Here is a 20465-nt window from a genome sequence, read left to right as displayed (position 1 = left end):
CCTGGTTTTACAATGATACTATGGACAGTTTATGGAGACAGGTTTTTATTATATATATATATTTTTTTTTTTTTTTTTTTTTACAAGTAGGAGCTACTATGCTCTTTATTTTAAATAGCACAGTACATGAAAAGAAAATTGCTGAACACATGCTACAGTGACACCACATACAATACACACAACACACAATCACAGCTCACTTGGAAATATTCAAATAAAATTACAGTAGTATGAAAATAAAATGCAGTATACATGCAACAACAGAAAAACAAGTAAAGTATGAAAAAATAATGCATAATAAAAATACACACACACACACACACACACACACACACACACACCTGCAACACTGGGAGGCCACACACGCAGACCAGACCACGCACACGCAGGCAGGCCACACACTCACACAGGTAGGCCACACACACACAGGCAGGCAGACATGCCCCACACAAATAGGTTTTATGCTCACAATTGCAGGCTTTGCTGGCAGGCTGTTGGTGCTGGCTGGCACTGGCTGGCCTTTCGGTCCTGGCTTGGTGGTGGCAGGCCTCTTGGTGCTGGGCAGGAGCTGGCAGTCCTCTTGCTCCTGGCTTGTGGTGGCAGGCGTCTTGGTGCTGGGCAGGTGATGACAGGCTTTGTCTCTTCTGTCTTCTTGTATCTTGCTGCTGGTGCCGGATGTCTGGGCCCAATGATTAATTAGCCCACCTTATATACTTTTTGGACTGTCTGGAAAAGTATCTTTTTTTTCTGAGTATGCTCAGTGCGAAAAAGCGGATTCCGCTAAATGGCGGATCCGCCGCCCATAGACGGCCATTCTATCAAATGGCGGATCCGCCGTGATCCGCCATTTTGACGCAGACAAAAAACGTTAGTGTGTCCACCTCAGATAGATAGAATCCGCCAGAAAGCAGGCGGATCCGCCAAATAGCGGACGTAACGGACGACCATCCGCCACTATTGTAATTCAATGGGAAAAAACGGCGGGTTTTGACTGACGTCGAAAAACTGAAGTGTGAAACAGGCCTAACTCATCCAAGTCTCCCATGCACAGGAGCACTCTGTGTTCTCCAACAGAACTGCTGTCAAACCTCTTTGCTGGCAGCCTATCTCTTACAGAACAAAATAAACTACTGTCCGATATTGGACATGCCAGATCCTTATCTCCCCCAGGAAACATATGTCACAGAACCCCATGTATATTAGGCTAAGTTCCCAAGATGAGTATTTGGTGTGTATAAGATTTAAGGAAATTTCATACCCAGTGTGCTTTTTATGTTACACAAACTGACCTATGGTGCAACTTTGAAATCTGCAACATGTCAATTTCCCTTGCAGTAAATATGCATTTAATCTGAGGATTTTACTCATAAACTTGAATGAGATGAGAAAAATCAACAGATAAAGAACATATACCTTATACTTGTGTATAAGCCGAGATTTTCAGCTCGGCTTGTACACGAGTCATTGTCCAGAAAGCCGGCGGGGGAGCGGCGGAGCTGCAGCAGGAGCTGGCAGCTCTGGCACAGGGACAGCTGCAGCCGCCAGCTCCAAGAAAATGTCATACTCGCCCTCCGTCACTGCATCTCCATCCCTGCATCTCCTTCCTGGCGCCGGCAGCTCTTCCCCTGTGCCGAGTGGTCACGTGGTACGGCTCACTAAGTTAATGAATATGCATGCGTCTCCACTCCCATAGGCGTAGAGTTTACCTTACCTACATTACCTTAATGAGCGGTACCATGAGACCACTCAGCACAGGAGAGCTGCCGGTGCTGAGAAGGAGATGCAGGGACGGCGTGAGGAAGGTGAGTAGGACGGGGAGTGTGAGCCATGCATACAACGATGGGAAGGGGGCTGAGCCATACATACAACGATGGGAAGGGGGGGTGAGCCATGCATATAACGATGGGACGGGGGTGAGCCATGCATACAACGATCGGAGGGGGTGGTGAACCATGCACACAACAATGTGATGGGGTGAGTGTTATGAAAAGGTCACTGAGGAGGATGGCAGGAATAAGCAAGGCCACCAGAAAGGTTGGTAACTTAGCGGATTTCAGACCCCTAATCCTAACACAACTAGCAGTATCCGTGTGGTGTACCTACGATGCCATAGATGCCTCGGCACCGATGGACAACTAAGCTTAAAGCAAGAAAGGTGAAATCTAAACTGCCCCGGAGTAGAACCCCAAATGAATAGATAGCCCCCAAACATATTGTCGGTGAGACAAGATGAGGTACAAACACAGGCAGACAATAGACTGAGCAAATGATGGGGCACAAACTGTCTAGATAGGATAGGAAAGAAAAGACACTGTCTGCAGTCAAGCAAAAACCCTAAAAAATCCAACACGTCTGATGTACAAAAACACTGAGGTCTCACGACCTCTCTCCCCCACTATATCCGCATTCTTGTGTGAACTGGCAGCAAACCAAAATAGACTAATATAACAGGGGACTGAACAAACTGATACAAGCTGTAACATATGGAGCGGGGTCCAGCACTGCCCCAGCAGGGAGCACGCTGAACCCTCACAGTAAAGCAGAAAGAGGCAAAATCAGATCAGATGCAAAGGATTAGCAAATGAACAACTTAGCGGAAAAATGCAGGATCGGGCAGGAGACAGCAGACCTCAAAATGCACAGGAAGAAACTAATCACCAGCAGCAACTGAAGGAAGCCTGCTCACTTATATCCTCCCAGTCAGTATCCCCTGATTTCCAATCATCGTCTTCAGGTGGCAGACTTGTCAACCCAGACAGCTCCACTACCCGCAGTAACCACCAGAGGGAGCCCCGACTCAGAAGTCAGATCAAGAGAATTCACAACAGGTGAGCCATGCATACAAGGATGGGAGGGGGGTGAGCCATGCATACAACGATGGGATGGGGGTGAGCCATGCATACAACGATGGGACGGGGGTGAGCCATGCATACAACGATGGGACGGGGGTGAGCTATGCATACAAGTTTGGGAGGGGGTGTGAACCATGCATACAAGGAATGGAGGGGGTGAGCCATGCAAACAAGGAAGGGAGGGGGGTGAGCCATGCATACAAGGAAGGGAGGGGGGTGAGCCATGCATACAAGGAAGGGAGGGGGGTGAGCCATGCATACAACGATGGGACGGGGGTGAGCCATGCATACAACGATGGGACGGGGGTGAGCCATGCATACAACGATGGGACGGGGGTGAGCCATGCATACAACGATGGGACGGGGGTGAGCCATGCATACAACGATGGGACGGGGGTGAGCCATGCATACAACGATGGGACGGGGGTGAGCCATGCATACAACGATGGGACGGGGGTGAGCCATGCATACAAGTTTGGGAGGGGGTGTGAGCCATGCATACAAGGAAGGGAGGGGGGTGAGCCATGCATACAAGGGAGGGGGGTGAGCCATGCATACAAGGAAGGGAGGGGGGTGAGCCATGCATACAAGGATGGGACAGGGGTGAGCCATGCACACAAGGATGGGACGGGGGTGAGCCATACACACAAGGATGGGACGGGGGTGAGCCACACATAGCAGGACAGGGATGAGGGGGACAATGCATACCCGGCTTATACTCGAGTCAATAAGCTTACCCAGTTTTTCGTGGCAAAATTAGGGGCCTCGACTTATACTCGAGTATATATGGCATATGTTTTTAGTGCATTTGTGCAGTGGAAAAACAACAAAAGTGCATGTAATCCACAAAAAACTTGGTGACATCAAAACAAAGTAACAGGATTTATACAAAACAGTATAAAGTAGTTTTATTTAATGCATGACATGCCAAAAAGACAGAGGACGGAAAAAAAAAACCTTAATAAAAACACGTAAAAAGAATGCAAGTAACCTAATTTATGTAATTGGTGCAGCAAATCTGCAAGATTAAAAACTCAGCAAATACTCATTGTGGGAACTTAGTTTTGGGGGTCCTTTCACACATCTGGTTGACACGTCTGAGTGCTGTCCAATATTTGTTTTCCCTTCGGCAGCGCTCTGTCCCATAGTGTAGAAAGAATGTGCTGTTAATGGATCTGAGAGTGAGATCCTGAGACTCAGAGCAGATCCTATTCTCATCTTATTTACAGATCAGACTCGGCCATTCAACTCTGTGGGGGATCTGTGAGAAATGGATGCAGATTGAAAGGCTTCACCTTTTCTTCCATTTTGCATCTGTGTCTCACTGATCTATTGCTTATTGATAAACTTGAATAAAAACATGACTTTCCAATGGGTTTTTTATTGGCTTGGAAGCAAGCACCTCTTCACTGGAAAAGAACGGAAGAGAAAAAAGCAGAAGCTATAATGGACAAAAAAATTGGTCCATTTCTCTCGGATTGTTATTGCTAGTAGGGTGCCTCACCACTTAAAGTGCCTAGGTCAGCGTAAACTCTCAAACGGCCCTGAGGACACACCTCGACTGCAGGAACAGGCGACACTTCATGGAAACATCTTAGTGCAGGAATTGGTGTGTAGACACCTTTTGCAACGTTTAGGGGCGGGCCTCTTTTCCTAATAAAACCTGTCATCACACATAAAGGTACGTTGCTGTGGCTTTGACGCTGCGTATTTATGCAGCCCATAACCAGATTAAGGATAAAAAACCCATATAGACTATTTAAGACATATACTAATAAGCAATAGTAAGTAGTGGGTTAATATGCGGAAGGAAAATATGGACAATCGCAAAAACCATAAACATAGACACAGGAAAAAACAGGCGATCAAAAAAGTCCAGAAGACTAGATTAATTCAAAAGGTAAAAAACTGAATCTTTATTATAATCCGACCAAGGTATATGGAAAAGGAAATCAAGTCAAACATGACCATGGTAGCACGAGGGCGACCAAGTGCGGCATACACTGGGCTTATGGACAGTACAGGGGAACACAGGTTGCTTAAACATAATTATGCTGGTAACATTGAAAATATAGCACCCATCCCCAGACCATACATGTTGCATAAAGAACCCAACAGGATATACTGATATAAAGATAGCACTATACCATAATAACACATGAAAACATCTTTACCTGTTGGAATAATAAGTGGAGGTCCACCCAGGTTTGACCCCCCCCCCAACGCACGTTTCGGCAAATGGCCTTTCTCAAGGGGTGATGGGAAGAAGGAACTGAGGGATATTTAAGATGGAGTCCACCAATGAGAGAGTGGATCACACACATGTGACAAGTCAAGCCAATCATACATATATCAAGGATCACTCCCAAATATGGCGCTTGTAACCATGGTTACAACATACAAACCAAGCAGCTCCACATATCAACATCTCATATATTAGTATCCAGCAAGGAAAGACTGACAAGTGACAAGTACCACGTCCGAAATTTTATTATACTGGACTTTTTTGATCGCCTGTTTTTTCCTGTGTCTGTATTTATGCAGCGTCAAAACCGCAGCAGCCAGATATTACAGCATAGTGGATGGTATTTCTAGAAATCCCATGTCCACTATGCGTGTATTTGCACCTGTGGATCACCCGCTGAAACTGACATGTGGCACGTCTTTCAGGACCACAGCATGTCAATTTCTCTAGTGGAGACCCTATACTCCGCAACAGAAATGTTATCAATAGAATGTATTGAACGCAGTAAATCCCCATGGTTCATTGAACACATGCAGATTTACTTGCTTACAATAGATAGCATCAATTTGGACACAGCGAAATTACTCTGCGTCCAAAGCGCTGCTCATTCCGGATGGGGAGAACGTAGTCAATTATAAACACTACAAATAAGCATGTCTGCAGAACACATTAGGCATAAGGCAACGCCACAGCCAAAATATACCCGAGGGATCCACTCAATGTAAAGTCCACAGAACCATTTGAAGACGATGCTCCTTATTTCATATATAACTTTTTTTATTCTTCCTGTTATTGTATGGAGGCATAATGAACTTATTTATGAAACTTACTAAGGAGCGCTGTCTTCAATTGGTTCAACACATAATACAAAGTCCAATATTCAAAACGCCTAAATTACAAGTAAAAGAAAAAAAAATGTCCAAGAGAAAAACAAAAAAGGAAACCTATATCCACAAAACATATACTTGAATATAACACCATATCATAATATACAGCAAAAACATTATGTAGTGGAAACCTACAGTTAGGTCCATATATATTTGGACAGAGACAACATGAATGATGGAAAGAGAAAAGTATATGGTGAAGGCGTAGTACAGCTCATAATCCAAAGCATACCACATCATCTGTAAAACACGGCAGAGGCAGTGTGATGGCTTGGGCATGCATGGCTGCCAGTGGCACTGGGTCACTAGTGTTTATTGATGATGTGACACAGGACAGAAGTAGCCGAATGAATTCTGAGGTATTCAGAGCTACACTGTGTGTTCAGATCCAGCCAAATGCAGCCAAACTGATTGTCCATCTGTAGTATGAAACGACCAATGACCCAAAACATAAAGCCAAAGCAACCCAGGAGTTTATTAAAGCAAATAAGTGGAATATTCTTGAATGGCTAAGTCAGTCACCTGATCTCAACCCAATTGAGCATGCATTTCACTTGTTAAAGACTAAACTTCAGACAGAAAGGCCCACAAACAAGCAGCAACTGAAAACCACCGCAGTGAAGGCCTGGCAGAGCATCAAAAAGGAGGAAAAATAGAGTCTGGTGATGTCCATGAGTTCACGACTTCAGGCAGTCATTGCCAGCAAAGGGTTTTCAACCAAATACTAGAAATGAACATTTTATTTACAATTATTTAATCTGTCCAATTTCTTTTGGTCCCTATAAAAACAGGGTGGCACATGTTAAGGAGCTGAAACTCCTAAACCCTTCATCCAATTTTAATGTGGATACCCTCAAATGAAAGCTGAAAGTCTGACCTTCAACTGCATCTGAATTGTTTTGTTTAAAATTCATTGTGGTAATGTCTAGAACCAAAATTAGAAAAATGTTGTCTCTGTCCAAATATATATGGACCTAACTGTATTAATCAAGATGTGCAACAAAATAACTATTATAATATACACTATAAAAATACTGTAGAGCGAAGATAACGTGCTAGTCGTCACATGTATTACCTATAGATACCGTAATCCTGAAGAGGATAAATATGTAGTACACCAGTAATAATAATTTTTTATATTAAATCTCATCATTAGTAAGGTACATGCATAATTGTAAGACGCAAGAAAAGAGCGCTAAATACGACGGAAAACGGAAAGCGGCTTCTAAAAAAAAAAAAAGTTCCCAGAGCCTTTGAGGGAAGCGATCATCAGAAAATGACCTATTTAAAATGCATCTGCAGCATGGTGGCTCAGTGGTTAGCACTGCAACCTTGCAACAATGCGATCCCATGTTCAAGTGCCGCTAAGGACCACATCTACAAAGACTTTGTATGTTCCACCCGTGTTTGTGTGGGTTTCCTCCCACACTCCAAGGACATACTGATAGGGAATTTGCATTGAGCCCCAATAGTTTCAGTGGTGACGTCTGTAAAGAACTATGGAATATGATGGTGTTAAATTAGAAATGCAGAATAAATGCTCCAATAGGTGTCACTAGAGTTCTAGTCCTCTTCCTCTCTGAAGAGACAATTTGCATTTTTCCCAGAGGAGCATTGCGGCTTTAAGTCTCCTTATCTCAGCATGCTTAGCATGTCAATGTCCGCAAGGAGGAACGATACTTCTTGGAAATCGGTTACATGCATTTTTAAATCATTTTTTGTAATGTTTGTTTCTGTTTTTTTATCCTATCAAGCTTTAGAAAAAAAAAATCGTAATCTTGCAATTTTCCCACTGGCCCCTGAGGTTTTTTTCGGGTACCGTTACACATAGCGATGCACCAGCGATCCCGACAACGATATGGCTCGCTGGTGCATCGCTAAGTGGTCGCTAGTGAGCTGCCACACAGGCAGATCTCACCAGCGACATAGCAGGGGTCGGGGGTCGCTACTTACCTGTCAGACGAGGCGATCCTGACGTCCTCCCGCCCGCGTCCACGCGTCGCTCGTCGTCACAGCAGGAAGCAGACGATGAGAAATGGTCCAGGACCTTCTCGCGCGACCAGCGATAACCAGTGGGGGTGCCGGTCGGAGGTATCACATGTAGCGATATCACTAGCAATATCGCTGCTACGTCACAAAATCGGTGACTTTACAGCCATATTGCTAGCGATATAGCAGTGTGTAACGGGGGCTTTAGACTCTCTTCAGGAAGAGTTTTCAGCAAGCTCCTTATCAGAGGCAGGATTACACTGACAGGTATCACAACTATACACAGCTGATAACAAAGAATCCACCAATCGCAATAGACTGTCACAGCTCCCCTCCTCCCACTCCCTTCATTATGACCTCTTCACAGCCTCATTACACATTTGCATACAAAAGACAGTGTGGGATCTATTCTACCTTTGTACACGTTTGTTTCCAGATACAACGGGATGTTAGAGTCTAAAAAATATCCCTAGTTTTACACCTACCCAACGCCATCTTCATCTTCTATTTGTGACACTGTCGGTCTTCAGCAGTTTGTGAACTGCCGGATTGCTCCATTGTTTTCTGGAGCGGCACAAATGTTAATCAATGTAAAACTATGACCGCTTCGTTCTGGTTTTCATAGATTTACATTGAGCTCTTTTGACTATTACTTCTGACTTTCGGTCAGTCAGAAGTTGCCGCCATTAGACCAGAACGGCGCTAATGAAAGGTGAAGATGGCGGCTGGTAGTGTAATGCTTAGATCCGTAGCACCTCTCCAGCAAAACGCTATAGTGGTGCTTTAAATATAGATTGTGATATGGACAAAAACATTGACAAATAATTTTTTAAAAATACGTTTACACAAAAACTAGATTTTTGCAACAAGTCATTTTCTGACTATAACTTCCTTTTAAGGAGTCAAATATGCCTGGGATAAATCTAGATCTAGCTTAAGATGAAATATAAGGACCATCTTGATGGCCCGTCTGATCTTTTACAGCATCCATCCTCCGTGATTCCATGTTTCTTCCAGTCTACTGAACACATGAGGAGTTGCGCACTGTCCTCCTTATTGTGTGTGTTGATGGATGGCTGCATTGTATGCAGATCATTGTGTGAAGGAGCCATGCACTTGACTAGAGAGGACTCCACTATGAATCCCAGTATTCTTTTCTCTTCGCCCAAACGGAACAAAAAATATATTTGGTTTGTAATACAGAGAAAACCGCGGTCGCCGTTCTGTTACATGGGGTAGCATAATCGAGTGGCAGATCTAACTTAATGGCAGTTCACACTTTTGTCCTCTTAGGGTATGTGCACTCATTCAGGATTTGCAGTCCAAAATTCTGCTGCAAATCCTGATCTGTTCAGAGGACTCTGCATAAAATAGGAGCATTTTTGCCATGTTTTTGTTGCGTTTTTAACATGCGTTTTTGTTGGATTTTTCCCCACCCATTAGTATGGGTTATTTCTGCAGCAAAAAATTCTGTAACTAAAAAACTATGCTACAGAATTCAATATGCTGCAAATCTGCAAGTAAAAAATAAGAAGCTTGCATGAGACTTGAGGATTCTCATTGACTTTGATGGTCCTAGGAAACGCTTCAGGTTTTTTGTGCGATTATCATTATCAATATGTTTCTCATTGGAATATTTGGGTTATTATTAGTTACAATTTCAACATTATTTTGTGTTTTTGCCATGTGAGCAACTGTGACTTTTCCTAGTTGTGTAGTCAAAAGGTCCCGTCCATGTTATTTCAGGAATTCACCATCTTGTTATCTATAGTGCGCCGTTTATTATTTAGACTAATAAACTGAGAAAATGATTTAGAAGTATGACTCATTTGGATTTCCTAGAATCCGGCATCCTGTCAGCTATATAAGAGCTGCTCTGAAAAAAGATGCATTAAGTGGCTGTCTGGGCTTTGCAATGAGATTAGCATCAGCATGACCGCTTGCAATATATTCAGTCCTAATCTGTGAGCACACAGGGTGACCTCACACACATTGCACATTAGCTATGCTGCACCAGCCTTTACCAGGTGCTGAAGCATAATCCAGCACCGTCAGGCCCTACTTTCTACAGTTCTGCTTCTTTGTTTGGTTACAAAAGACATGGCTGGTCGCCATGCTGCGTAGGCCAGACATTTCCAATAATGCCAGTTTACAGATTTGCCTTCCAAGAATTTCCAGCAGTGAAAAGTACATCTGCCTATATGATGCCCTTGCCTGCTCCGTCATATATATGATCTGATTTAAATTATGTGGGCCAACTGTGCTGTAAGCTATTGCAAATACTGTCTTGCCGAACCGGTTCAGCTTTAACATATGTTAATTTTGGCCCGCCGAAGTTTGAAATGAATGCAGAAAAAAACACTAAAAAGATAAAGATTTGAGAGTCCTCCGTGATTGATACCTTTTAATGGCGAACTGAAAAGATGGTAACAGCTTGAAAGATTTCCAGACTACTTAGAGTACGTTCCAACGGTCAGTAAATGCTGCGGGTTGGACGCTGCATACATCCACAGCGTCCAACCCGCAGTGGCCAGATGTTACACCATAGTGGATGGAATTTCAAGAAACCCCATGTCCACTATGCGTGCTCCAACACCCGACGGCTTCTCTGCAGAGGCGGACATGCAGTGACAGGATGCAAGAGTCTGTCTGGATCCCAGAAACTCACTTAGGCCAGGTTCACATAGCGTTAACACAGCCCGTTCAACACATAGTGTTGACGGGCGCGTTAACGCTATAGCATAACGCAATATGCGTTATTCTGTACCGCTACTGCTGATGCTGCATCAGCACTAGCGGTGACGGAGCCTCAGATGCTGCAGCCCGCGTCCGAGGCTCCGTCAGTGAATGACGGCACGTCGCGAACGCATGCTGCTTTACGGCATGCGTCGCGATGCGCCACATAATGGGGGTCTATGGCAGCGTTAAAGGACTGCTTTATACTGTGGTGTAACTCAGTCCGTTTAACAGACTGCCATATCGCAGTGTGACCCCAGCCTTAGTTTTTATGCACACACACTGGTTACAAGCAAACAGGTCACAGGTGAGGATGTTACCTTTAGTAGCCATTCAAACACATTTGTGTCAACTTCTGTGCATGTTATCAGGCCAAAATCACCAGGGTATGTGAACTTTTGATCAGGGTCATTTGGATGTTTTGGGTTGTCATTATGATTTTAAAAGAGAAAACACAATAGTTTGACAATAAATGGCTTCACCCAACCACTAACCATGAGTGGAGAAAAAGTTTTGGTGTTATTCATATTCTCTGAAAAAAGGCCAAGAAAGCAAAAATTCTGCCTGGGTGTGTAATCTTTTGAGTACAACGGTGTGTATAACTAGTCAGCGTTTGCTTCACTCTCCCTTCTTTCGGGTAAATCGCATACATCTGGAGGAAGTGAGAACTGCTACTCTTGTTTCTTCTTCCTCAAGATCTATACAATTTGCCCAAAGGAAGGGAGAGTGAAGCCAACGCTGATTGGTTTCAGGGTTTGCGCATCATAATAGTGTTATGCGATCCTCGGGACAGCCAGTGCCAACACCCCTGGAACCAGAGGTGAGTATAAGTGTTAATATTTTACAAGGGGAAAACATGAGGATTGAGAAGGTTTCTCCAAATAGTGGACAACCTCTTTAAAGAGTTTTTCCTCATTCAGTGGATCCTTTGTGCCCAGGCACAGTTTGAGTAAAGAGCGGTTTATAATTTTATAACAATCTTCCGGGGTCCACCGCTAAGTCTCCACCATCTTTACTGTCTAATATTTGCGTTAGGGACGTCATGTCAATAGGGCTGCGGCCAGTCGCCGAGCTCAGCAACTCTCAGCGGGTCCTTCCATCTACATGAGCGGCCACATTGTTGACCTCAGCACTGCAAGCAATATCAGACAGCAACACGCTCGGTGGTGGTCCCGGGGAGGGCGAGTAAAGCTCAGATTATCGATTTCTTTTAATAAACTGCACGCGGGGACAGGGAGTTTCTGAAAGGGGACAACTCCTTTTAAATCTGCTCAGTTTGTACAAAAGTTTGTGCCCCTGACGCTCAGATAATTGTGGGAGTGGACCCCTCCAATGTCTTCCCCCAAAATCGCCACATAATTGGGTAATTTGGGCATCTTGAAGTTTACTATGTTAATTTTTGATAGAGTAATACAATTTTCACATCTTCACAGAAGGGAACACAATTTAAGTCTTTTTTATAGCATTTTAGTCTTGTCTCTCAATTTAAGTGAAAATTTATTTTTATTTTTTTCAGATATCTTTGAATAGGGTATTTTTTCTATTTCACTTACAGTACTTATAAAAAGCCGTTACAGCATATTTTTAGATATTCTTAGCACTGACTCATGACAGTTTATATCTTCTATAGAGGATATATTTTTATCACTGCGCAATTAGAACATAAATTGAGACAGCAAGTAAACTTCACAGCAGTCGATAGCCTGGCAGTCACCTAAGGACATTTTTGCTTTTGCCAAATCTGAAAGTTTTTGTTTGGTTCAGTGCTAAAGCCAGATGGGTTTCTGCGAGGTGTGATTGATTTCTGCAGCATTAATATTTTTGTACATATGCATGATCTCACTCCATCCTGGCATGAACCCAGCAATGTTCAGAGGTTTCTCTGACAACTTTTATCTGTGTACTCAGCGGAGAGTAAATTAAAACAGCCTTTGTATAACAAGGAATATTTTTATTTGTAGCTTAAAGGGAATCTCTCATCAGGTTTTTACTATTTAATCTGAGAGCAACATAACGTAGGGCAATAAAGCCTGATTCCAGGAATGTGTCACTTACCGGCTGTGTGCTATAGTTTCAATACAATCAGTATTTTATCAGCAGGAGATTATCACTGCCTCAATAGGTCTCAAGTGCAGGTCAGACCTGCTAACTTATGTATCCCCACCACTGATTGGCAGGTTTCTGACAATGCACAGTGTACACAGGAAGCTGCCAATCAGGTGTGGGCGGGGTTATACAGAGCTCAGCATTTTGACCACTGCACCATCTACATCACACAAACAAGGACTCTTATCAAAGTTGCACCAAGCAGCCCAGTAAGTGACACATCCCTGAAATCAGGCTCGTTTCCCCTACATTATGCTGCTCTATAATAAGACAGCAAAAACCTGCTGACAGATTCCCTATAAGAGGTGTGAGGTTTGTCTTAAGTAAAATCAGATTTCTTGTTTTGGTGCAATAGAAAATAACATTTTCAGTACAAAAAGGTCCAATACCTTTTATGTTTTATTGAGAAATCACAAATTAAAGATAAAATTGCCGTTTTAGATACCCCAATTAGAGGCTGGATTAAGGCAAAGACTACAAATCCCAGCATCCTCTTCCTCCTTTCCATGCAACTTGCCAATGTGCGCGTAAACCAATATTCTCTGACTGCAAGACAATGTCACACCATAGCTAGGAGCCTCCAATGGGACCATGTAACCATTAGCACTGGAGACAAATCGATTAGTGCCTTAATGTTACATTAGTAAATTATTTCCTGATCTATATAAGATATAATGTATATTTTTTGTTGTTGTCTCTGGATGGCCCCTTTAACCATATTAGATAGAACAGTTGTCTTTTTTTTTGTCACTCCTGTTTTTGAGCCAGATTCATCATGTACACAGAGACCTATGAGTAATATTACGGGGTATTCACATGACTGCCACCTACTGGTCACTAAGAAACTTGTTAGTCAGGCTGCTATGTCGGGTGTTACAATAATGATGAAATACATAGTCCACTTTTCCTTTGAGATGCCATATACTGAGACTGAAGCCTTTTTTCCCAGGTTATAAAGCATGTAAAAAATGCAAAAGCTTCATTTTAGTAACTAATTGGTAAAAGTAAGTAGGATAGAGTCCTGTTCTGTTTCAGAGCATGGTTTACTGGGTTGACTCTGGTAGAGATATATTGCTATAGATTACAGTATGTGATTGTTTAATCTTGTACTGGATCGTGCTATTTGTGTTTTGTCATACAACTAATGATTCGTTTCTTGGAAGATGAAATGTAATGTTTCTGTTTGGTTTTGCACTACACTTGTGAATACTAATATAAGATTTTTTTTGTTGTTTTAGATAAAATCGAAGAAGCCCAAAAGAAACTAAACAATCCTGAGGAACCCAAAAAAGGTAAATCCTCTCCACAGTTTGTATACCTTATAAATTAATAAATATTTTATTTATACACTGGCACCCTGGGGATAGTATGGAGAGTCTAGGAGCTGCGGACCGAGCCACGGGTCCTGTGTGGTGGCCCATAAATGAGAAGAAAGTCACTGTATATCCAGATGGTGCTGTCGCACTAGTAGTCTTCAATCTACAACAGCAGCATCTGTATATACAGTTTTTATACCTTGTTTTGTAAATCTAACGTTCTTTACTCAGAACCCCGGATCATAGTAGTGGGAATTCATTGATGGCTTTTCCACAGATTTCTCACACAAAAATGTACTAATATTCAGGTTTCCGCTAAAATGTTCAACTCTGTCTACTTGCTACTTTGCAATATTGGTGAGATGCAGACCTCAGGGGTCAGCAGGAGGAGATATGGACAATCAGTTCTAAAAAAAATGGCTAAAATATCCAAGCATAAGTCTACACTCATTTGTAAGTGTCCTATATGTCATGTACTGTCTTTATAAGACTGAAACATCTTCGAGCGGTTCTAAAGAGGCATGCCCCTCTTAATACATTAGGTGAAGTTTGCGCTGACTAAGGCTAGTTTCACATTTGCGTTTAAGGCCGCAGCGTCGGGCTGCGCACGGCCGCCACTAAGCCCCGCCCCCTGTCGCACCCTCCTCCTGTAGCTCCGCCTACGGACGCAGGACGCTGCATGCGTCCTGCGTCCCCTATCTTTAGCACTGGGGACGCAGGCCGTGCGCAGTTATGCGTTTGGCGGCGCATGCGTCCTTTTGATGCTGCGCCGACCAGCGCCAAGCGCAACAGGTTGCAATTTGGTGTGCTCGGCGCAGCGTCAAAAGGACGCATGCGCCGTCAAACGCATACCTGCGCACAGCCTGCTTCCCAAGTGCTAAAGATAGGGGACCCATGCAGCGTCATGCGTCTGTAGGCGTAGATACCGGTGGAGGCGCGGCAGGGGGTGGGGCTAGCGGCGGCCGTGTGCAGCCCGACGCTGCAGCCTTAAACGCAAATGTGAAACTAGCCTTACTTATCAGTCTGCTCCAGTGAGTTCAGAAGCATTCTGTCCATAGTTGCATGCAGAATTCCTTTCCCGACATAGCAGGAGCTTATGATGCTGGATTTTCAGTCATCATCTGCACATAACTTTACCACTCAGTCCAATATGAGGTGACTACTTTGATGGATAATCCCAAGTATAGGTCAGTCACGTGACTGATATTGAATTGTGCTTCATTCCACCATTGTCAGTGTGACCAATGCCGCTGTTAAAAAGTATTCTTTTCTAATGTTTTATTCATACTTGGCAGGCACTTTGATTGCTTGCAAATCTGTGGGGGTCCAACTTCTGAGACTCCCCACTGATGGCTCAACAGGCCCATGAACAGTGCGTAGCTCAGGAGACAAGTGTGCAGAGCTCCTATCTGAGAGCACACATAGAGGATTTAAGGGGCATAGAATGACTGTTTAAGGCTAGTTTCACATTAGTGTTTTTTTTGCGCCGCGCATCGAGCGCATGAAAAACGCAAAACAAACGCGCGTTTTTTTAGCGTCATGCATACGCTGATGCGTCAAAACAAACGCGCGTTTTTTTAGCGTCATGCATACGCTGATGCGTCAAAAAAACGCAGCGTTGCTTGCGTTTTACATGCGTTTTTACATGCGTTTGCGGTTTTTATGCGCATGCGTTTTTAGGTGTGACTTTTTTTCAATGTCTAGACCACATTCCAGACTTGTTTACCTCAAAAACGCATGCGCAAAAAAATGCAAGCGTGCGCAAGACCATGCGCACACATGCGTTCCCATAGACTTCAATGTGTTGTTTTTGCGCATTCCGTGCGCGAGCGTTTTTTTGACGAGACAGGGCGGACCAAAAAATGCAACATGTTGCGCCTGGCGCGAAAGACAAAAAAACGCATGTGCACGAAAACGCAAGTGTGCGCAAGACCATGCACACGTCATGTTAAAGATAGGTGCGCATGCGCTGCGCACAAAAGCGCTAATGTGAAACCAGCCTAAACCAAGTACAGGTGCTCGGTGCTTCATGGTGGGGTCAGTCATTTATATACACTTTCCGATCTGCTTGGCTTCCATCTATTTCCATGTTTCTCTGGCCTTATGAAGTCAGAGTTGTCAAAGAGGGAGGTGAAGATTGAGAGAAAACAAGCAGTTAGGAAGGTATATAAATGATTGGCCCTACCATGAAGCACCAAGCGGTGGGACTTTGTTTGAACAGTCATGCTGCGCTGACATTCCCTTTAATGCCACGTGCCTCCTGGTCCTACCTCACCCCACCATTGATGAGCAGCTTTCTGCCAATACACAGTGTACACAGAAAGCTGCCACTAAGTGGTGTGAATGAGATTATACAGGGCTTAAGGCCCCGTCTCACTAAGCGATCTCGGTAGCGAGATCGCTGCTGAGTCACAACTTTTGTGACGTAACAGCGATCTCACCAGCGAGATCGCTATGTGTGACAGCGATCTGCGAGCGGCCCCCCTGCCGGTATCGCTGATCGCTGGAAGAAACCTCTGGACATTTCTTTGGTCGCTGGTCTCCCGCTGGCCAGCACGCATCGCTGTGTGTGACAGGCGGGAGACCAGCGATCAGGTGTAAAAAATAATAATAAAAAAAAATATAGTTATTCTCACCTTCCGACATCCCGTTCAGCCATCCTGCCTGTCTCCACGCTCCGGTCCCAGTGATCCTTTGCACGAATGACCGCGAGACTTTGTTATCCCTCGAGACCGTGACATCTCGCGGTCATTCGTGCAAAGGATCACTGGGACCGGAGCGTGGAGAGAGGCAGGATGGCTGAACGGGACGTCGGAAGGTGAGAATAACTATATTTTTTATTTTGATTCTATTTTTTAAAGCGATGGCAAGCGATGCCAGGCGCTCGACATCGCTGTGCTGATCGCTGGTGAAGCTGTCTGTGTGACCGCTCACCAGCGATCACATAGCGACTTACTAGCGATCCTGACACCTTGATATCGGTGTCGGGATCGCTGGTAAGTCGCTTAGTGTGACGGGGCCTTTGCCACTCTTTCATTTTGCATGGCACACGTTTTCTTTTGTTCAGTTGTTGCATACTATTGTTACCAATGCTGTTACATACAAAAAAAAACAAAAATATGTCCAAATATAGGGCCCCAAAAAATTAAGCAGCCTTTCAGTATAGGATTGTAGTTAATTTAACTTTTTTAATAATACTATTTATAATGTGTGTGTGTGTATATGTATGTGTGTATATATATATATATATATATATATATTTATTTTGTGGGGAATAGATAGCTCAGCTGGGATCTTTGCTTTGGGACAAGCGTGTGGCTATGAAGTCACTTCAGCAGACTAGCAAGTTCCACATGAATATGGACACGGCATATTTATTGTGCACACTTGTTATTCAATGTTACACATGCCAAACATGAAATAAAACGTCTAAGGCCGTCTGGCCACTAACTAACAATAGCAGGCTAACTACAAAATAAACCTATATAACAGCAAAGAAGTCCAAGTAATCTTACTGTGTCAGCTCCCAGCTCAGCAGACGAGATAGACTGAGAGATCCCAGCTCCTCCAGCTGATTATATCAGCTGGACCAGTCAGGAAACCAAAACCTGGATTGAATAAGTGGAGGGGAACTACCAGTCCTTTCCATGCTGATCACTAAGGAAACCAGGACTGGATTACAGTGAAATAAACTGGCTTCATCATCAGTGCAGGGAGACATATGAAATGAAACGGGGAGAAATATACCTGTTTTCTAGTACCTCTCCCCTTGGCACCTCACACACCCCCCTCCTCTCTTCGATCCCGTGGGGTCGGACACGACGAGTCAGCAAGCAGTGCGTTCTAGACAACGCATCTGCATTTCTGTGCGCTGTGCCCGCCCTGTGCTCAACAGAAAATTTAAACCCTTGTAATGCTAAGAACCAGCGTGTCACCCGCGCATTGCCTTCTTTTGCCCGGGACATCCACGTTAGGGGCGAATGGTCCGTCACTAGTCTAAACTGGCGACCTAGTAAATAATAGCGCAAGGTGCACAGGGCCCATTTCACAGCCAGGGCTTCCCGCTCAACTACACTGTAGTTCTTTTCTGCTCTCGTAAGCTTTCTGCTTAGATAGGCCACTGGGTGTTCCTCGCCATTTACTTCTTGAGACAAAACCTCGCCGAGGCCCACCCCAGAGGCGTCCGTTTGGACAATAAACTCCCGTTTAAAGTCTGGTGCAACCAACACTGGTTGGTCACAGAGGACTGTTTTCAATCGCTGAAAGGCCTCCTCTGCTTCTGCGTTCCACTTTATTGTGACAGATTTCGACCCCTTAGTAAGATCTGTGAGAGGAGCTGCGATGGTCGCAAAATGTTTGATGAACCGCCTATAATAACCAACGATCCCTAAAAAAGCTCCAACCTGTTTTTTGGTTACCGGTCGTGGCCAATTTTGAATAGCGTCCACTTTATTGGCTTGAGGCTTCACGACGCCTCTCCCTATGCTATATCCCAGATAGCGAGCCTCTTCCAATCACAACGTACATTTCTTGGGATTGGCAGTCAACCCAGCTATTTTTAGGGAGTCTAAGACGGCTTCTACTTTTGACAAATGCGTGTCCCAGTCATCGCTAAAGATAATGATGTCGTCCAAGTACGCGGATGCATACTGGCCATGGGTTTTTAGGACAATATCCATTAGACGTTGGAAGGTGGCTGCGGCACCATGTAACCCAAATGGCATATCTCGGTACTGGAATAATCCCTGGGGCGTAACAAAGGCAGTTTTCTCTTTGGCTGATTCCGTGAGGGGAATCTGCCAATAACCTTTTGTTAAGTCAATAGTGAATATGTACCTGGCCGAACCCAGTCTCTCTATCAGTTCATCGACTCTTGGCACTTGGATACTTCATTTACTTTCCGAAAATCGTTACAAAATCGGATAGTCCCATCGGGTTTGGGCACCAGTACGATAGGGCTAGCCCAATCACTCCGGGACTCCTCAATGACCCCGAGCTCTAACATCATCTTCACTTCCTGGGCAATGGCTTGTCTCTGAGCCTCCGGAATTCGATATGGTTTTAGCCGTACCCGCGCCTGTGCATCAGTAACAATGTCATGTTTAATTAGGTGAGTCCGGCCAGGAAGTTCCGAGAAAATATCTGCGTTCCTCTGTATGAACTCCCTGGTCTCTCGGTTTTGGCTTTCGGATAGCGTGTCTGCAATACCCACTTCTGGCGGAGCTACCTGGGGGTCCTTTACCTTAGAAGGTGGTGCCCCTCGAGGCCCATCCTCAAGGGCAGCTCCTGCAACCAGACTCTCCCTGTCCCGCCAGGCCTTAAGCAAGTTTGTGGTATATTTGTTCGGGCTTTCTCTTGTCTGGTTGGTGTATCTTATAATTTACTTCACCTATTCGTTCCAGCACTTCATATGGTCCCTGCCATTTCGCAAGAAATTTATTCTCTACGGTAGGCACCAATACCAACACCCTGTCTCCGGGTTGAAAGACTCGTGTTTTTGCCGCTCTGTTGTATACCGTGCTTTGGGCATGTTGTGCGCGCTCTAAACACTCTTTAACTATTGGCATAACTGCTGCAATTCGGTCCTGCATAAGTGTTATGTGTTCAATTACACTGCGATAAGGAGTCACCTCTTGTTCCCAAGTCTCCTTGGCAATATCTAACAGGTCTCTAGGACACCGCCCATAAACCAACTCAAAAGGTGAAAAGCCTGTGGAGGATTGGGGTACCTCACGTATAGCGAACAGGAGGTATGGTAGTAGGGCATCCCAATCTCTCCCGTCCTTATCCACCACCCTTTTCAACATTCCCTTTAAGGTTTTGTTAAAGCGCTCCACCAAACCGTCAGTCTGAGGGTGATATACTGAGGTACGCAAATGGGAGATTTTTAGTAGTTTACTTAAATCCTTAAGTATACGAGACATAAAGGGGGTCCCTTGATCTGTAAGTATCTCTTTCGGAATACCGGTGCGGGAAAACATATTAACCAGCTCCTTTAAAATTGATTTCGCATTGGCATTCCGCAAGGGTACTGCTTCGGGATAACGCGTGGCGTAATCCAATACTACCAAAATGTACTGATGACCCCTGGCAGATTTAACTAATGGACCGACTATATCCATTGCTATCCTCTCGAAGAGCACCTCTATTATTGGTAAGGGCACTAAGGGGCTTCTAAAATGTGACATAGGTGCGGTCAATTGACACGTAGGACATGACCGACAGTACTGGGTCACGTCTCCCACTAGACCCGGCCAAAAGAAACGTTGCAGAATACGGTGTTTTGTCTTTTCTACCGCCAGGTGTCCTCCCAAGGGATATTTATGTGCCAACT

The 20465-nt window shown here is 44.4% G+C and overlaps 1 protein-coding gene across 2 annotated transcripts in view; it reads left to right on the top strand.

The window, feature by feature from the left end:
• The window catches only part of HIVEP1 (HIVEP zinc finger 1), a 271867-nt gene that overhangs the window by 163124 nt on the left and 88278 nt on the right, over window positions 1-20465 (top strand). For both annotated transcript variants that reach the window (XM_073589977.1, XM_073589978.1), the window contains exon 3: window positions 14054-14107. In XM_073589977.1, coding sequence (XP_073446078.1) covers window positions 14054-14107 — 54 coding nt within the window. The remainder of the gene's footprint in view (window positions 1-14053; window positions 14108-20465) is intronic.

Source organism: Dendrobates tinctorius, unplaced genomic scaffold (genome assembly GCF_039654945.1).
Source record: "Dendrobates tinctorius isolate UK_male_01 unplaced genomic scaffold, ASM3965494v1 ptg000115l, whole genome shotgun sequence".
In the NCBI taxonomy this organism is placed as follows: domain Eukaryota; kingdom Metazoa; phylum Chordata; class Amphibia; order Anura; family Dendrobatidae; genus Dendrobates; species Dendrobates tinctorius.
This window is presented reverse-complemented; position numbering and strand designations above follow the sequence as displayed.